Genomic DNA, 20,951 nt, shown 5'->3' on the forward strand with positions numbered 1-20,951 from the left:
GCTGTATCACTAAAATATTTGCATTTCCATCCATAAGTATTATTGCCTTGCCCATTAAACTCGTACAATTACAATTACAAATACAACTCAACATCATACAATAAGAAAATATGTGTTTCTTTATAGTTTATTTGGAATAGTAGACATTATTATACATCTGTCACCATAACGCCATAAGTTACAGCGTGCCGCAATTTTGCGGTATTTTACGGGGTATTTTCATTATACAATATAAGGAAATGCGAATACCAAATATGGAATGATTAGGCGCATAAGCGTCCTTTAATAATAAAAACAAACATGGCTGCCACCACGGACTGACTGGACTCCACACAAAGAAGTTTGCTGTTTCTGTTCTAAACTTTTTGGATTTCGGCATTCCCATGATGTATCTTTGGAAGGAAAAGATGTATAATAATAAAAATTAATACAAAGATACCTCTAAGTATCAGACAGTACGCCGTTGCATCGACCTCCACTGCACGTTGGTCGATACTTCCGCCGTACTGTCTTCGTGCATACTTTGAGGTATCCTCATAATAACCTCATATTATTGAATTCAAGCACATATTAAACTATAAAATATTCAAGATTTCAAACTAGAAAAAATAGAATAATCTGTTCTCTACTGATTTATTTATAAACTTAATTATAGAATGTATGAACTCGAACTAAAATTTCAACATCTGATCACTAGGTTGTCTATAATTAATTTCTTATCTACATTTATATTGTCAGAATTGCAACAAAACATATCAGCCTAGAGATATGGTGACTTTAATTATCGTGTTATTAAACCTTCAACTGAGGTACCAGGGATCTTAACGCTCGCAACCATTTCACTGAGAAAAAAAAGGCACACACACAGGTAGAATTCGTGCCAACTTCAAGACCTAGTCGCTCGCCAAAAACTCACCAAGACAGAATACCCAGGGGGAAAAGTCCCCCAAGACTCTCTAAAGGCTGACCCAAGACTGCGTGCCCCGTGGGGTTCCGCAAAGACCGACTAAGACTCCTTTATTCACTTCTCCAAACCTCAACCAATTACAAGAGAGTATAAAGACTGTAAGGCATAGCCTTCAATCATACAGCCAATCACACGTACTGGACACGTCATATCTGCTGATTAATCGTCCGCTATATCAAGAAACAACACATAGCAAACTGTCAGAAATAGTAGTCAGATTGGCGACGTTTATATTGCAATCAGTTCCATCCACTGAGTCAAGTTCCGTCCAGGACCTCGCATATAAGCTTAAATGTCTGGACAGGTTATGTAAATGTGTTGAATTATATAAACCAGCTTTCCACTAAAACACAACTATCAAGTCGTATTAGTGAAATAATAGAAATAAATCATGACAGAGACATGCAATTTGTGTTTACAAACACTGGATTACAGAAATTGTTAATTTAATGTTTGGAGTTAAAGGGCGTGGTGGTCGCACAATACATGCGCAAGATTTGGGTCTCATATAAACAAAGATGGTGACTTTGACTGAGAGGAGACAAAACTTTAATTAGGTAATTACTGTTGGTGATTGTAAATATTGATGAAGTCGCTGGTGGTAATTAGTACAAAAGGCACCCAGGTCAAAACTCATACTTGTGATTTCATTGAAAAAAACGCATTAGAACGCATTTTTCTAGGAAAATCAATGTGTATCAACATAAATGTCGCACATACTCAGCGGGATGACCGCCGCCCTTCTTTGACTAATTTTGTAATTAAGATGCAGGTCTGTATAAATCGATTGAGCACCAATTTTGTCCACTTAAAATGTTGTAAATTTGTTCACATTTTCTTTAATTTTCGCTGAATTCAATCTTAATTTTGAACTTGACAAACAAAATGCGACATTGCTTCTAGTTTTTGATCAAAAATATGAAATTTTCATCAACACCTTTTGTCAATGGTATTTTATTGTGAATTGAATTGACTTTGGCGCTTAGAGATTTAAACTCATTTGACTAAATACACAAAGAAGTAAAATATATGTTTGTAGAGATATATGCACAGGGGAACTAAATTAATATCTTCAATATGATTGAAAAATTATTAAAACACTTTCTGACACATTTTCATAGAATTTCCCACCACATGATAGTTGAAACATTAAAACAAATCTTGTCAATATATTACCCAATCAAATCAATCAAGTTATCAAATTTGATCTAGCGCAGCTTAGGAAATTTTGAGGTTCTGCTTACACGACTAAAAGGAGAAAACTATTTAAATTTCTTCTTTTTTTACTGATGATAGAGGGCACTGTTTCAACTGCAGTAGAAATTGTAAGTGGTAGAGAAATCGTATAGCTTTAATAAGCTTTGGAAATTAGATAGTAAAGTTTGTCGTGAAATGAATTCTTAAACGAGCAGTGTAAAACAGACACTTTTGAACAAAATATGTGCTTATATGCAACTTGTACCACAGTGACCCTTTTTATGACCTGAGATAATATATTTATTTATTAGAATCATTTGCTGATTTAAAGAAGATTTAAAGAAGATTTTTCAATTTTGCAGAAACAATAATAAACAACATAACTACTGAAAATCATAACTGCAGTTTTTCTGAGTGATGTTTATCCCATAAAATTGTGTTTGTCATATATCATTACTTTTTCGGTAATTATAATAATTTGCCATCTCTAAGACCAGGCATGTATGGGTTATAATTTTTCTGAGAATAAAGTTTGATTGTACAATGAAATACTTCTTTACCAGTATCTGTTTTACTAATGATAAAGTGAACTGTATCATTGTTGTTTTCATCCTCCCACGTATCTACAATAAGTTCATCATTTACATTAGTCTCACTAAGGTATAGGGTTGAAATATGTTTCACTTGATACAATGCGAAGTCTTCAGTGACTTTGGTAAAAAACCCATCAGCAACAGCACCGTGTGCACAATTAGAACACAGTTTTAAGTACAGTTTATATGATGCATGGTTGTTGAAATCGATATCGTGATATTGAACTCTCTCAGCGTACTTGTATACTTCCTTAACCTTTTCAAGTTTCTTCATCACTTTTGCCATGGGGCCATTAGCGTATGGACCATATTTTTCTTTGTACCATTCTGGCAATGGTGCTGATTTGCGAGTAACTTTATTCATAAATACATGAAACACATCCATTGATGACAGAATATGATTATTTTCCTTATCGACTTCAATATGATGGTAGTTCAGTGATACCCTCCCAATATGACTCAGCCATATTTGAAGAATTACTGGTTTTCGATGTTTAATAGCTTGATAATATTCACTGCTGATTGTCATATTCATGCCTCCTATCACAAACGTGGAATCACTCTTAAGCTTATCTATTCCTGTGAACCTTTCGTCAATTGCCATACAATGATATCTCAACGAATCAGACCACTTGCAATGGTCCCATAAACCAATAAGGCCTGAAGAGGTAATAATTAATAAATAAATGAATAATTGGCAATGACACTATTTGTTGTGAAATTAAAATTCCCAGAGACACTGTAAGAATTCTAACGTAAACAAAACTTATGTTATGATGGTTTATATAATCATTTATTCATCTAACAATACTAATTTCATTTCATTTTTAATACTTAACGTGATTGAAGGAAATCTTCAATGGAACACACATTGCTCAAAAGCAAATAAGCAAAGCAAATTTAATCAAATAGATTTGGCAAGAATCTGAAAAGTTATGATTTAAAAAAAACAAGCAGCCTCTCGGCTGAGATAGCTCCGCTGTTAGCAAGGCACATTTCAATTAAAGAACTGAAGATATCATTAGAAAATGAACAATATGTATAGTATCAAAGCAATCGGACTAGCTGTTTTCAACAAGAATTCAAAAATATCACTTTTTACTAAAAATGACATAAATATTCATCAAAATTAGATAATTGAAGATATCATCCTGAAATGAACAAATCTGAGAGAGGTCCACATGTAGTACCTATATATGTAATATCAAAGAAATCAGACTAACGGTTTCTAACAAGAAGTCAAAAATATCACTTTTTACCCAAAATGACAAAAATATACACCAAAATTAGAGAATTTAAGATATTATCACGAAATGAACAAATCTGAGAAAGGTCCACATGTAGTATCTATATATGTAATATCAAAGCAATTGGACTTGCAGTTTTGACATATTACTATGGTAACACAATATGTTAATTAGTTAATTACTTTGTAAAGTCCTATATAACGTTATTGTATTGTTTAGCAAATTGTTTTCATCGTTTTATTTTAAATTATTCCTTTTTGAAAAATATTAAATAAGGTCTTTATATCTAATTTATCATTCTTGTCGCTGGGCATTTGGATATTGTACAAATGAACAACTAAACAAAGACGTCGTCACCTGCGCATGTGTCAGATGGTCATAGCGTGTTATTGTTTACAAACAAGCGTCTACCCATGAACTTTTGCGTTTTAAGCGTGTGTTGTTATCGTCGTTTGGTACTCATAATTCCCGCGCGTGCACAGGTGACGACCCTCCCGCTATAACTTCATTAACCACAACATTCGTAAACAATATTAACAAATTATGTGTTCTTATTTTAAACTTTGAATGCACAGCATTGGCACGCAATGAAGTAAATAACATGTAGCTATACATGTTTCACCCACAAGGTTCACTGAACTTTCATCAGTGCATGCAAACTCTACAGACTTAATGACGAAGTTGAAAAATATGATGTCATCTTGTGGTCGAAAATAAAAGTAAATAAAAAACAAACAAATGATATATACAAAACATACTCTAGCATTATGTATCGGTTGTATATGAAATTCTATTGTAAAAATAATAATGGCATCAGCAATTTTAAGAGTATAAAAATGTTTGGACTGTTTGATGTCACTCCTGATAGCGAGTCTATTGCAACTTTCGCTGGTTCCCGGCGTCCCTTGCGGATAGCAAGTAGGACGCAGGCGTTGTGTCGTCACAGAAAGCGCTGTCTCAGCACAGACGTGTATAGAGGACGCTGACCGGCTGGTTTGTTAAACTAATGAAATAAATATACTGGTATTATTACCAAACGCTTCAGCGTGGTATTAAGAATTTGTTTTCAGGATTGGGTGATACGAAGGTGGAAAATGGTTGCACATATGGGGGTAATCCCTGGAATTGCAATAAAGAGGGTTCAGGCCAAAATACAATATATAGTGTTTTCATGTTTCGTCTGATATTTCTGTGGTATTCTGCTGCTGTAACTAATGCAAGATTTGTTCTGAAATTCAGTGTATTGTGTGCACTCAAAGGTTATTCGTTTTTTGCTGAAAACACCCCTATTTGTTAATGGCAGATTCGAGCTAGGTTCACTCCCACTGGGAAATGTGCATTGTCGCTTGAATGAGAGCTAATTAAACACATTTTCCAGACCGGCGAAATAGTATGTAACAGCCAATTGTAACAGCCTATCACGTGATTTTACTCAGAATGTCAACATGGAAAGAGGCTATTCCATTTTACGCAGGAATAATTGGGAGTAGAATATGTGAGGGATAGTATCAACAGAGATGTGTATACTGAAAAGTAATATCTATCCTTCTTTTGCATCGCTGAGCATTTCTTTTTTAGTATACTGGTTTGAAAATGCTAAATTTGCATGATTTGCGATGTTTTTTTTTTATTAAAACGCCCCTAATGGTTGAATCCCGGGTTTGAAGAAGAATGTAACAGCACACCACGTGGTTTGTTTGAATACAATGGTGAAGTATTGGTACGGTAGGGCACCGTCCGATCTTGATGGAATGTTTCGAATCAGTCATACGTAGTTTAAATTAAGTTAAAAGTTCCTCCACAGAATTGTGCATTGGCAAACATGCCGTCACAACTGCGGTACTCCACTGACGGAATGACTTTCGTCGACAGCGGTCGTTGATGAGCTGCACGCTAGCTACAACTTTGCTTGTGATATTGCTTGTTAGCCGTGGATTGAACGAATCTTGATTTCCGGTAAAAATGTCGCTCATTTGGCGTTGGTAATTTTTATTTGGAACTGGGTAACGCCGCCAGCAGAAACCTCCTGGTACTATGATGTTCATGGTCTATGATAAAGCTCGTCAACATACATCAAGTTCTCTCAATCGTAGTATTCCATGTGGTGTACATCTAATACATTTGTATGCCAAAAATGTTGCTGAACGATTTGAACTGGATAAAAATAGCAGACAAAAATTTGTTCGGTTGCCAATGAAAACATGTTCTTGGCTGTTACCATGGCAGGACATGAACATGAAGCTAACGTCGGTTTATAACTAAAACCGGGTACCTTATACGAAGTTTGCAAAATAACATTCAGTCTTTAGAAGTCACTTTATTTTATTGCTTGGACGTGTTCTGCCGTTAAATGTATTATTTCCAATCGTTTTACGATAGTATTTTCTAGATTGGAGGCAGCATTTACTTTTCATTCAAAATTGCGTTGGGATTACGTTGATTCAGTCACAGGGGCCTGACGATCTATTCGTCTCAATGCATGGAAGTCTATGGGACCGAGCGACTATGTCCGGGTACAGGACCCTGTCCTTGCTCAAAATAATAGAAATTATAGAATTAAAACAGTTTAGTAATGTAAAGCAAGCATATGTTATTAAATTTAATCATCACGCTTTGAAACCACGAAAATCACTAATACTTGTTTCCGACTGATCTCTAAGACAGACCGGAAACAAGACAAAAACAAAAGGTTTTTCAAGTTAGCGTGGGGGAAATAACGTTGCTAAGTATTATCGTCAGGGAAAGCTATTGTTTAAGCTAGTCTGTGATTGGTTGCTGGCAATGTTTGGGGGATTTTGACCAGTTTGTGACGTAGGCTTGTCTTAGAGAAGACAAGGGAGGAAACAAAATGTGCACACATTTTTCTAGCTGCCGAAAATTATACCTCAAAATACAAAATACCTTGTCCAAACCAGTTACAAGTGCTTATAAGACATTGAACTATCGCAAAATGTTGCCCGATTACATATAAATCATATATTTTTCCAGTTTTTACGCATTTATGACAAAATTTGACAATTTCTATTCTCTGTGATACCAGCCTTCAAGTTGCGTCAATCTGCGCATGCGTTCGCGCCCTCAAACGCCAGGATCACATTTCCTTTCTAACCCTTAAAGCGAACCTAAATGCGGCCTTAATTTATAGTTGTGTATATTCTAAACTGTATTCGAAATAATATTGCAGTGGTTTAATTTTGTTTTAATTATAACTGTAGCTTGAATAGGCATTTGAAGTGCTTGCCATGGAGGCCATTCATGGAGGGGAATAATTAACGAACGAACATATTTAACATCCGGGTACTTTTCAAAGCTATGACGTTTTAGTATCTGATCGCATTCGTATACGCCATTGTACATAGCCGTTCATGCTGCCAAGCATTGCATACTATTAGTATAAACTCAACTTTTATATGCACATTGTGCTTTTTAAAACTTGGGTTAGAGCCTTATGCGTTTGAACCACAGTATTCTGAGAGTGAAAGCCCAATTGCGTTAAAGTACCGTACTTCCCCGATCGTAAGCCCCTCCCGAGTATGAAGCCCATCCCTATGTTTTTACTTGGGATTTATCGAGTTGAGGGCATTCACGATTATAAGCCCGGAGTGCTTTTACTGGGCGTCGACGATATTCTTTAAAATATGCGTGTAAAGGTGTGTTTCATTTCATAATAATCGTGATTGGCATGTTAGTTTGGTTCATGCTTTTAGTTTTATGAGAAAACTCGCATTAATTTCAAGTTCAGAGTGCATGGCGAACGTACACAACGTGATTCGCATCGTTTCTATTCTGTCATTTACTCAGGATGAACATCAATGTTGCAATTCCATAATCCATATTTCTTTGAGTAGTAGCCTTCGAAAAGCCACAAATTTGATCGTCAAGGCGTGTACCTGGTTATTGGGCATGGTTTACTTTGAGACTATCATGAAAGGCCTAGGGTTTGAACGATGAGACATGTTGGTGGCCGAGAAAGGTGTTTAAATTCTTCCTCCACACTCAGTTTACCCACGGTTACTATTAACCGTCGTTTATATTTCGGAAATTGCGAATCGCCAGTTTTTAGGGAAAAAAATCATCGTTTTTTTCATTGCAATCAGTGCTACAGATCGCATTTTAACATTGCGGTAATTCACTTCCGCATTGCCCTAAAAAATCATCGTCAATAATCGGAAAATTTCATCATTACGACACATCATTTTGATTGGTTAATGAAAGATATGACCTGTTATGTCAAAGGAAGTTGTTCCAGGTCAAATCGTGCTGAAAAACCTCATGGTGGAAAATTGTTTTGCGTCGAGAGTTTGCGTACGATCGAAAAAATACCAAAACGAAGATAATGATAAATGCCTTCGTCCACTGTTTCCTCACAGACCCTACCTATTATTTCACCGTAAATTCAGACGGTATGTCGTATTGTAATAAAATGTGTGTGCTTTTTATGAACATGTTTGTTTCTTCATTGTAAGTATCGTTCAAATCAATGACACATTTTTTTTCAAAAATAAGTATTATTTTCCCGAGCCCGGCGTGGTGAACGAATATTTTTTTTGGATAATTTTTCGTTGTTTGCAAGATGGTTACAGTGTTGAACCCCAAAACAAAATCATTTTTTTCTGAGTTGGTCCTCGAGTACAAGCTCATCCCTTACTTTTCTTTTACGTGTTCATGCCTCCGGGCTTATGATCAGGGAAGTACGGTATACTGTAACGATTCAGATCAGTCCAGTGTGAGTGATGAGAGTATATCGTCGACGATGCCCCTTGTTCGGATGAAAGTTTTATTTCAAATTACACGGAAGTCTGTGAACAATCTGCTTGGTGTTCCTGTGACACTTGTCCCATGATTTGCCAGTGCAGCCCCGTGAATACATGGACGAAAATGTTTCCACCACCACCCTACGAACTCAAGATTGCATACTCCAGCATCCATACTTTGAATAATTTGCACGCCGCACAGTGCAGTACTGGAAACAGCATTTATTAGACAGTTAGACAAAAAACAAAACAAAATGCCTGTCTCGATCAATCGCATATCCATAATGTTTGTATGTTGATATGCTTGTAAATAACATTAACGTAAAAGTCGAAACAACCTAGACTAGAAGTCAATTCACCAGTCCAGCCAGCTATGGCTCCCTAAGTTGCTTATATTTAATCAGATACTATTTCGTCATCATGCTTTGTTACCTTTACCTGTTTATGCCTCATGAGGGCGTTTTTTTATGGCAAGATGGCGCAAACGGAAGTCCTTCGCAGGTTTATGGTTTCTCATATTTAAATCATCATAACTCTGAAGATAATCATTTTTTTTTTATTTTTTTTTTCAAATTAATAATCAATATACATAACTTGATAAATACAAACACCAAAATAGGCTCTATTTAGTTCCCCTTTAATCAATAATTCCACGCACAGTACCACTACACCACAGAGGTAAATTGCTGACTTGTTTTCGTAATATGGGGAATGCCGTCGTGACAATTTAATATCTAGCAAAATTTCCCTTGACTTTATTTTTTTGTTTCTCTCTCAGGTAACCATTAAACAATTTGCGCGACAGACAGTGTTGAAGGACTGTACTACACTGTCTATGGTATAATTCGAAAGTTATATTATTTATTTATTTTATTTATTTACTTTTGCATGGTGGCGTTTTGGGGGTTTATTATTCTTTCATGACGTTCTTTGTTCACTTTTTATGGTTTGATGAGTTTCAGTTTATATGTTTTACGTTTTTACGGTAGCTCTGACACGACGTTGGTCGATGACCGGATCGATGAGTGGTGTTCAATTTCCTAACCACGTCAATGTCCCGATTAGTTGAATGGGAAAGCCAAAACCACTGTGTTGGTTCCGGTGAGTGTTTATCAAGTAGGATTCGAACCCTTGGCGTTTGTAATAGGCGGTTTTCCCATGCTTGCCACGCCAAAATATGCGACCACTTCCTCGTTTTATTATGACTTCCTCGCGCGTCACGCTATGACCTAGTTTCAACCACTCGGCCATTTTGGCAGGAAGTGCGTGACCTTAGCGTGACCCGACTGACTACATGATCGTTCTGTCAGGATTTATTACCGTTATTATCAGTATATTTTCACGTAATTTGTGCCACCTTATTGGTTATGGCTTAAGTATCTTTATTGTAATTTTATATAGCATAGAGGTCTGTCTTTTACGTCCATGTATACACAGTCAGCTGGCATTGGTGTCGCTGGGTGTATATCATACACACCGATGCCAGCTGACTGTGCATGTATATACCGAACAAACGACCTCGACTGAAGGGCTTGTATTTTATGACGTAACCAATTCGTGTGCAGGTACGGTTTTTGGAATTGTGCCCTAGGGTGACAACAAGGTCATTATATAGGTTTATAAACACTCACCTCTCCAGTTAAAATCGTACGCATCGTACGGTAAACCATTGTCAAGTTTCACTGTCACTCTGCAGTCACCGTTATCCATGATAATATCGTGCATATATCCTTTTATAACCAGTGATGACGCCATCCTTAGGAACGAAAATTGCACGCTAGATCGAAATAATAATCGCAATGAAGTGGATAGATTTACAAAGTTCATCTTGCGTGGGTTATAACGCAAAAACTAATGTAATGTCACAAATTGACTCCAGTGTTCACTCCTGTCACTGAGGGCGTTTTTCTCCCAGCATGCTTCATGCACAAATGCTTCAGGTCTCATGCCACTAATTAACCAATTTAAATGCCTAGCAAGAACTAATGATATTTTTTAAATATTTTTTTCTCAGGTGCTCCTTGTTTGAGGGCGTAATCACCTGGGTCAGAGGTGAGACCAACATGTGGTCATTTGTTTACTACTTAGCGGCTGTGTACCTGTGGGTTTATTCTGTGTGTATTTGGATGTTCTAATCTTGGTGTTTTTCCAGCGATTTCTCTTGGTGCAATCCAAATACAGTAGGTGTGTCTTGTTTACCTGAGATTTGCAAGAGTTTGAGCTGGCCAACATGTTAGTTTTTTTCATATGGTTGATTACTGGCATGTTGATTTCCCATTTTTGAGCCATATTTTCAACTTTGTTTGTCATTTCCATATAGCAATCTCGTCATATGTTAACATTGTCGTCCATGGAAATTCAATTAGTGATATGAGCCCTTCATGAGAGTGTACTCGTATATCGTGCCTTACCCCGTGTTTGAAGGCAAAACGAATATCCTATCTTACTCTGTATTACACAGATAGAGAACACAAAAATTAAATATTAATACAGCAAGAAATATTGGGGCAGTCAATTTACAAGGGATTCTCCGCACAAAACGACGAATGTGATCGAATTTTATTGGCGTGATCGTTTTGCTGTGAAAGTTTGTTATTTTCTTCCGGATTTGTAGGAAACTGAAAAACCTTTTTCTCACTTTGTTTCTTTATTTAGTTTCAAGCCGTGTTCAAGATGACAAACCCAATAGTAAATATCACATTTATCATATTATCACTTGTACGCAAGTCTAGCACGGGAAAGACGTGGGAAGTACGTAATTATGACGCCCCTTTATTTGATATGCGTGAGATTTCCAGATTTTTTTGTAAATTACTTTTACAGTGTCACGTCTTGTGTAACACAGCAAATCGTCTCTGAAATAGGGAAGCCCAGACATGTACCAGGTTACGTAAACGCATTCTATATCCCCTACTGAAATATAGACACGCCCAAAGTGAGCGCTGCCACAAGCTTGCGCCAGCTAGATTTGAAAGTCAACTGTTTAGTCAAAACCCAATCAGTTAAGCCAATTCTCTACCGAATTTGCAAATTGGCTGCACAATTACTTCCGAGAGTTGCTTTAAACATTTAAAAGACTTAATTAAATCAGGGACTGTGATTAAATATGCCACATGACCACTGTTATCTCACGTTATAAATTGATATGAATTATATTTCGTTGTATGTTTGGTGAATCTGAATGCACATATATTAATGCATCGTTGATAAGTGCGATACAGTGAAAGCGCCCTCATGAGTTACATGGTGACGTTCCAACGATTTAATTTGTTATTAATAATGTCACATGATTTGATATTTATTACCATATCATATTTGCAATATACAATATAAAGGGTGTGCGGGTGTTTTGGGGGATGTTGGCAATATTCCGTGAATGTTAGCAGTGATTCATAGGATCAGTAAATGACGACTCACCGTGAGACTATAGTCAACTTAGTCATGGTGGAATAATAGCATGCTTATCTAAAAAAGTCAGTTATTTTCTTTTTATTTTACGCAGCATCTCTAATTTTTTCATGAAACTGTATTGGTAAATATTTTCACAAAATTGTGATTTGTGATTAGGCCACACTGATTTAATTTTATGGATGTCATCCTCCGAAGACCCCAGAACTAATGCGAGAGGGCGAAAAAAAAATTCCTGTAAAATCAAAAAAATGCTGCTAAAACCACAGGACTACGGAGCTGTTATTACGAATTCAACCACAGTGTATCAAAAAAACAACAACAAGTCTTTATTTGTAGGGGGCACATGTTGATGTACACATCTCGTACTGTATTGCAGTCACAGGTATCATCACCTTTGAATTTGAAAAGGCAATAGGATAAGGTAGATGTTGTATTGAAAAAAAATAATTAAAAATGAACAATAAGTTTGTCAACAGCAACCTGGAAATTAACTTCTTTGACATTCAAACTGCAGCTTTTAGACAGATAGACTAAGTGTAGACACAAATGCTCTAGAACTACTTTAACTATGGATCAAATTTTAAGAGGCTCGATATTGAAAAAAAAACACCAACAGAGAGTCAACAAACATTTGAATGCAGAAAATTATGTACATGTATCTTGATGAAAATTTGTCATATGATCAAAATATTACTGGCTGTGTGTGCAAGCAAATTATCCGAATCAGAAAATATAGCTGTGTAAACGTCACATCTCCCTGGCCAACATCAAATGCATACCAGTCTACAACAATCTCTCCGTTTTACCTCTGAACTTTTATGCTCACGTATTTTGGTGTTGTGGTCGCCATGTTGGATCATTTATGACAAAATTGGCATGTTTTGAGACAATCCATTTCCCATAGGTCTTTGCGCTTTACGTAACGCGCATCTAATTTCGCGGAGTTTGGTTTTGAGGTAGTCCAAAACGAGTTTTACGACAAGTCGGCGCTTTGCGACAATAGGAGTCGGCAAGTTCCGGACAGAAAACCGACTGTGGAGACTCGTCGTCGGAGATTATTTTTTTTTTTTTTTTTTTTTGAGAACAAGCAAAAACTAATGCGCGCGCGGATGTCATTCATAAAATTAAGTCGGTGTGGCCTTATTACAAACAAACAAAATTTACAAGAACCCATGACGTCACCAGCCGAAATTAATTATGTTGTATTGTATAAAAACACACAATTTCTTCTGCCCTAGAATGATTACTACCGGTATATAACCAGAAACATATAAACTGATTTAATTTGGTTGCCCAATGTTATCCCAACTTGAACTTGCTCTCTTAATATCCACAATGTTTCACTATGTCTCAAATATACTCATAAATAAATCAACATATTACCCGGATAGATTTAGATGCATTAGGAGTCAACGAAACATTAATGAGATCCAACCATGAATATTATGACAGAACCCCACACCCTTCCCGTGGCTTTCGTTGCGTATGGAAGTTATTTTCACGAGTGATGCGGTGTATCCTGCGACCGTACAGCAAAATACACCGCATCTCGATCTTGTAGTTTATGTTGATTAGTGGCATGAGACCTTCAGGGTTTATAAAACTCCAGGTGGTCAATATAGTATATTGTATATTCCATATGATGTACAACGAATATGTCAAAAATGTTGCTGAACGATTTGAACCGGATAAAATAGCAGGCGAAAATGTATTTACAAAATAAAAATACTTCGGTAGCCAACAACTTTGTATAGATACATGTATTTTATTGTCCCTCTTAAACAGAATCTAATTACAAAACAACTTCTAGTAATTATATATACCTCCATGACATGTATGTGTACCAACTTTGAATGAAATCCATCAAATGTTATCCAAAATTTGACCATGCACACACACACATAGACACACATACATATACACGTCTTACCATCGTTGTAACGGCACATATTGGATTAACATTTAATATTGTTGTATTAAATTTCAATACAGTTGCGTCATGAAATCGATTAAAACACCTCCATATATAGGATTGCGTTTTAATTGGAGTTTAACAAAACTCAATTACAATTCAATTCAACATAGAATTGCGTTTTAATTTATCCTGTGAATAACATAGAAATGTTTGCAAAGATTATGTTCATTAAATGTGGAAGGTAAGGTACAATTTATATTAATATTAATATGTATATAATTGTACCATGCCTAACCCATCTACTATACTAAAGCTACGTAAACCTGACTTAAATTCGGTTAAATATTAATATAAATTATGAAAATAGTGAGGTTCGTCACTGGGTAGGTCACAACGTTGATACCACTAATGTATGCACGCATACACACACTGAAGCAAAATTACTATTTCCCGCTTTCAGACTACTGTCCGAACGGGAACTACTAATACAATATCACAATTCATATGTGAATTATGCATATATCAATGAATAGCACTTATATTTCATTTTATTGAAACTTACATTTTGATGTCTATTACAAATACACATTAAGCTATTAAATAAAACAAGCCTATTGCTGAACACAGAACTAGCCTTTTAAAACACATGGAACCCACACTTGGTTGAAATCCAATAAGCAGTTATCTAATGGGACTACAAATCAGCTAAAAAATAAACTACAAACAACCCCCAAAATAACTCCATGGTACCAATAAAAATTATAACAATAATATGCAAAATAGTTACTTAATATGCATAGATGTTATATTAAAACTAATCATGTCAATATATTACCTAGAGCAGCACTGGAGTTTTTAGATTTTGCTTCAAATTAATTAATTAAATAAGTCTTTACACCATTATAGAAGTATCTGTAAAGTGTGTTGTACAATGAACTTTGTAACTCACAAGGGCAGTATAATACAATTATTTGTTGCTTTTTCATTTTCGCAAGTTTAAACTGAATGTACTTGTGCCACAGTGGACCCTTTTGTGTTTGTGACCTGTCAGATATTAAGTTCTTTGAGACAATATATTTATATATTAGAGTCATTGGATGAATTGAATTTGAAGACGAGTTTTCAATCTTGCAGAAACAATAATACATGTAATATATCAGTTTAATTTCATCCTATAAACAAAAATAACTAAAAACAATCATACATACAGTTTTCCTAGTGATGTAAAACCCATAAAGATTTGTTTGTCATATACCATTACTTTTTCGGTAATTATAACTTTGATTTGCCATCTCTAAGACCAGGCATGCATGGGTTATAATTTTTCTGAGAATAAATTCTGATTGTACAATGAAATACTTCTTTACCAGTATCTGTTTTACTAATGATAAAGTGAACTGTATCATTGTTGTTTTCATCCTCCCAGGTATCTACAATAAGTTCATCATTTACATTAGTCTCACTAAGGTATAGGGTGGAAATATGTTTCACTTGATACAATGCGAAGTCATCAGTGACTTTGGTAAAAAACCCATCAGCAACAGCACTGTGTGCACAATTCGAACACAGTTTTAAGTACAGTTTATATGATGCATGATTGTAGTAATCGATATCGTGATATTGCACTCTCCCAGTGTACTTGTATACTTCTTTAACCTTTTCAAGTTTCTTCATCACTTTTGCCACAGGGCCATTAGCGTATGGACCATATTTTTCTTTGTACCATTCTGGCAATGGAGCTGATTTGCGAGTAACTTTATTCATACATACATGAAACACATCCATTGATGACAGAATATGATTAGTTTCCTTATCGACTTCAGTATGATGATAGTTCAAAGACATTCTTCCAATATGACTCAGCCATAATTGAAGAATTACTGGTTTTCGATTCTTAATAGCTTGATAATATTCACTGCTGATTGTTATATTCATGCGTCCTATCACAAACATGGATTCATTCTGAAACTTATCTATTCCTGTGAACCTTTCATCAATTACAATACAATGATATCTCAAGGAATTAGACCACTTGCAATGGTCCCATAAACCAATATGACCTGAGGAGGTAATAATTAATGAACAAATAACTTAAGACAAACTAGAACTACACAGAACACAGAACAGGTGCAAAACAAATAGTTTGGTGACAGAATTCCACTATTCTCTGGAAGATTAGGAGTTTCGCCCTCGATGGTGTCACATACAATGATATATTTTGCATATAACACATTCAGTGGGCAGTGATATTCGTTTGCCAATCATACTTGATTGTTGGAACGATATGGAAACTGTTATTATGTGTTACAGAGTCTGTGAGACAACTCACACATTGTGAAATTTTACTTTAATCAGAGGTTTATTCATAAATTAAAATTACCAGAGACAATACAAGAACACTAACTTAAACACAATTTATGTAATCATATACCACGTATTGCCAAGCCCTGTATCGCTATTGGAAGTGGCAATAATTTCCCGTATCACGGCCAGCCCAGCGCGCCTAGACTTCACTAATCAAAACAAAACGGGTCATTCTAAATTACGCTGTGTGTTTGAGGTCACGTCATGGTAAAATTGTAATTACACCTATAAGATATATGATAAAGCGTTTATTGGATTGATGCAGCTTTTATCGCCTCGATCTTACGACGTACGTGCCCTCGCCAGCTTGGGTGCTTTTGCTGCACGACTTTGGGACGCAAAAGACGTATCCGGTCCATCAAGTTTATTATCATTCTTTCATTTAACAATACTGATTTTTTTATTACTTTACGTGATTGTTTACATTAAACCCATACACATTTAACCGTAGTTCACCAAATTTTAGATTTTTTTAATTACCATACAACAAATCTGGCATCATTCTTAGAAATTATAATTTTAAAACGGATCATAAACAATAATTTGAAAATGTTGTGACATGCAAGTCTGAATGAGATGTTAGCATGATAACATAATACGTTAGTTAGTTATTTACTTTGTAAAATCATTTTGCAATGTTATTTTACTGTGGTACTTTTTTCATCATCATCATTTCATTCCTTGTAGAAAAACATTAAATAAGGTCTTCATATCAAATGAATCATTTTTGTCGCTGGGCATTTAGGTATTATAAAGTGAACAACTAAACAAAGACATGTTAGCATTTGAGCTTGCCAAAAATGTGTTTTACTGGCTGGAATTCGATTGCATACAGTGTGTTTCAACAATATTTCGATCTTTGTAACCCTTTTTTGGAGAAATTCACCCAAATGCTAACATTGTCGGTAATTGGTGGTATGATCTCTGATAGCGAGTCTATTGTAACTGTTATGTATTGCGCCCTATTATGGCAAACAATTTAGGTACTGCGTGACCCTTATAGCAGGTTTTTGGTAATCCGTTGTGTGATTATGCTCGAATTGTTTGTTATGGGATAGACTTGGGCATAATTCCAGAAGATTTGTCTACACTTTATACACAATTTTCAAAATTATGCTAATTCATTCATGATGTGGCAGTTTCTGTGCTCATGAATATGCATTAATCTGTGGGTCAATACATTCTAAACGGAGCGATACATTATTTTTTGGGGGGGGGGTGAAAGATAGAAAGGGGGAACTAGTAATTCTTAGTTCTTTAGCTGTAAAAAACTCGTATTTGATTAATTTCCACCATTACAAGTTGTTAAATTGAGAGAATAAATGTGTCCACATATATTTGATATTCATTTTTGTGTAAACAAATCTTTTTTGATTTATTTCTACCATACAAGTTGTTAAACTAATGAAATAAATATACTGGTATTATTGGACGTATGATTTGATTGTGAAACTTCCTAAAAGAATGTTAACAGCTAAATTCTAACCCTTAATCAATAATTCCACGCACAGTACCACTACACCACAGAGGTAAATTGCTGAATTGTTTTCGTAATATGGGGAATGCCGTCGTGACAATTTAATATCTAGCAAAACTTTCCCTTGAATTTATATTTGTGTTTCTCTCTTGTCACGATCAGGTAACTATTAAACAAATTACGTGACAGACAGTGTTGTAAGACACTGTACTACACTGTCTATGGTATAATTCGAAAGTTATATTATTTATTTATTTTATTTATTTACTTTTGCATGGTGGCGTTTTGGGAGGTTTATTATTCTTTCATGACGTTCTTTGTTCACTTTTTATGTTCTGATGAGTTTCAGTTTATTTGTTTTACGTTTTCACGGTAGCTCTGACACGACGTTAGTCGATGAACGGGGTCGATGGGTGGTGTTCAATTTCCTAACCACTTCAATGTCCCGATTAGTTGAAAGGGAAAGCCAAAACCACTGTGTTGGTTCCGGCGAGTGTTTATCTAGTAGGATTCGAACCCTTGGCGTTTGTATTAGGCGGTTTTCCCATGCTTGCCACGCCAAAATATGCGACCACTTCCTCGTTTTATTATGACTTCCTCGCGCGTCACGCTATGACCTAGTTTCAACCACTCGGCCATTTTGGCAGGAAGGGCGTGACCCGACTGACTACATGATCGTTCTGTTCAACAAGCCAGGATTTATTACCGTTATTATCAGTATATTTTCACCTAATTTGTGCCACCTTATTGGTTATGGCTTAAGTATCTTTATTGTAATTTTATATAGCATAGAGGTCTGTCTTTTACGTCCATGTATACACAGTCAGCTGGCATTGGTGTCGCTGGGTATATATCATATACACCAATGCCAGCTGACTGTGCATGTATATACCGAACAAACGACCTCGACTGAAGGACTTGTATTTTATGACGTAACCAATTCGTGTGCAGGTACGGTTTTTGGAATTGTGCCCTAGGGTGACAACAAGGTCATTATATAGGTTTATAAACACTCACCTCTCCAGTTAAAATCGTACGCATCGTACGGTAAACCATTGTCATGTTTCACTGTCACTCTGCAGTCACCGTTATCCATGACAATATCGTGCATATATCCTTTCATAACCAGTGATGACGCCATCCTTAGGAACGAAAATTGCACGCTAGATCGAAATAATAATCGCAATGAAGTGGATAGATTTACAAAGTTCATCTTGCGTGGGTTATAACGCAAAAACTAATGTAATGTCACAAATTGACTCCAGTGTTCACTCCTGTCACTGAGGGCGTTTTTCTCCCAGCATGCTTCATGCACAAATGCTTCAGGTCTCATGCCACTAATTAACCAATGGCTGCTCGTAGCAAGAACCAATGAAATTTTTTAAATATTTTTTTCTCAGGTGCTCCTTGTTTGAGGGCGTAATCACCTGGGTCAGAGGTGAGACCAACATGTGGTCTTTTGTTTACTACTTAGCGGCTGTGTACCTGTGGGTTTATTCTGTGTGTATTTGGATGTTCTAATCTTGGTGTTTTTCCAGTGATTTCTCTTGGTGCAATCCAAATACAGTAGGTGTGTCTTGTTTACCTGAGATTTGCAAGAGTTTGAGCTGGCCAACATGTTAGTTTTTTTCATATGGTTGATTACTGGCATGTTGATTTCCCATTTTTGAGCCATATTTTCAACTTTGTTTGTCATTTCCATATAGCAATCTCGTCATATGTTAACATTGTCGTCCATGGAAATTCAATTAGTGATATGAGCCCTTCATGAGAGTGTACTCGTATATCGTGCCTTACCCCGTGTTTGAAGGCAAAACGAATATCCTATCTTACTCTGTATTACACAGATAGAGAACACAAAAATTAAATATTAATACAGCAAGAAATATTGGGGCAGTCAATTTACAAGGGATTCTCCGCACAAAACGACGAATGTGATCGAATTTTATTGGCGTGATCGTTTTGCTGTGAAAGTTTGTTATTTTCTTCCTGATTTGTAGGAAACTGAAAAACCTTTTTCTCACTTTGTTTCTTTATTTAGTTTCAAGCCGTGTTCAAGATGACAAACCCAATAGTAAATATCACATTTATCATATTATCACTTGTACGCAAGTCTATCACGGGAAAGACGTGGGAAGTACGCAATTATGACGCCCCTTTATTTGATATGCGTGAGATTTCCAGATTTTTTTGTAAATTACTTTTACAGTGTCACGTCTTGTGTAACACAGCAAATCGTCTCTGAAATAAGGAAGCCCAGACATGTACCAGGTTACGTAAACGCATTCTATATCCCCTACTGCAATATAGACACGCCCAAAGTGAGCGCTGCCACAAGCTTGCGCCAGCTAGATTTGAAAGTCAACTGTTTAGTCAAAACCCAATCAGTTAAGCCAATTCTCTACCGAATTTGCAAATTGGCTGCACAATTACTTCCGAGAGTTGCTTTAAACATTTAAAAGACTTAATTAAACCAGGGACTGTGATTAAATATGCCACGTGACCACTGTTATCTCACGTTATAAATTGATATGAATTATATTTCGTTGTATGTTTGGTGAATCTGAATGCACATAAATTAATGCATCGTTGATAAGTGCGATACAGTGAAAGCGCCCTCATTAGTTACATGGTAACGTTCCAACGATTTAATTTGTCTTTAATTATGTCACATGATTTGATATTTATTACCATATCATATTTGCAATATACAATATAAAGGGTGTGCGGGTGTTTTGGGGGATGTTGGCAGTGATTCATAGGATCAGTAAATGACGACTCACTGTGAGACAATAGTCAACTTAGTCATGGTGGAATAATAGCATGCTTATCTAAAAAAGTCAGTTATTTTCTTTTTATTTTACGCAGCATCAGTAATTTTTTCATGAAACTGTGTTGGTAAATATTTTCACAAAATTGTGATTTGTGATTAGGCCACACTGATTTAATTTTATGGATGACATCCTCGGAAGACGCCAGAACTAATGCGAGAGGGCGAAAAAAAAAATCCTGCCAAATCAAAAAAA

General features: G+C 35.9%; 2 protein-coding genes across 2 annotated transcripts; both read right to left on the bottom strand.

Annotated features, from left to right (window-relative positions):
- Positions 1–1,375: 1,375 nt before the first annotated feature.
- Positions 1,376–10,645, bottom strand: LOC100372520 (uncharacterized). Its single transcript, XM_002734654.4, has 2 exons — positions 10,390–10,645; positions 1,376–3,417 (listed from the first exon to the last, which is right to left on the bottom strand). Exons 1-2 carry the CDS (start codon positions 10,583–10,585, stop codon positions 2,633–2,635), a joined length of 981 nt encoding a protein of 326 aa, XP_002734700.3. The 5' UTR covers positions 10,586–10,645; the 3' UTR covers positions 1,376–2,632.
- Positions 10,646–13,914: 3,269 nt separating this feature from the next.
- LOC146730905 (uncharacterized) lies at positions 13,915–19,066 on the bottom strand. Its single transcript, XM_085493757.1, has 2 exons — positions 18,943–19,066; positions 13,915–16,144 (listed from the first exon to the last, which is right to left on the bottom strand). The coding sequence occupies exons 1-2, from the start codon at positions 19,064–19,066 to the stop codon at positions 15,357–15,359; spliced, it is 912 nt and encodes a 303-aa protein (XP_085349883.1). The 3' UTR covers positions 13,915–15,356.
- Between the last annotated feature and the right edge of the window lie 1,885 nt (positions 19,067–20,951).

This window comes from Saccoglossus kowalevskii, chromosome 19, assembly GCF_978046115.1.
Source record: "Saccoglossus kowalevskii chromosome 19, keSacKowa6.1, whole genome shotgun sequence".
Taxonomy (NCBI): Eukaryota; Metazoa; Hemichordata; class Enteropneusta; family Harrimaniidae; genus Saccoglossus; species Saccoglossus kowalevskii.

Bases quoted from the DNA above. Each gene is read 5' to 3' on its own strand.
- LOC100372520 (XM_002734654.4), bottom strand. From the start codon at position 10,585: ATGAACTTTGTAAATCTATCCACTTCATTGCGATTATTATTTCGATCT. The intron at 3,418-10,389 runs GTGAGTGTTTAT...TTACCTCTTCAG, and splicing joins GTACGATTTTAACTGGAGAG to GCCTTATTGGTTTATGGGAC.
- LOC146730905 (XM_085493757.1), bottom strand. From the start codon at position 19,066: ATGGCGTCATCACTGGTTATGAAAGGATATATGCACGATATTGTCATG. The intron at 16,145-18,942 runs GTGAGTGTTTAT...TTACCTCCTCAG, and splicing joins GTACGATTTTAACTGGAGAG to GTCATATTGGTTTATGGGAC.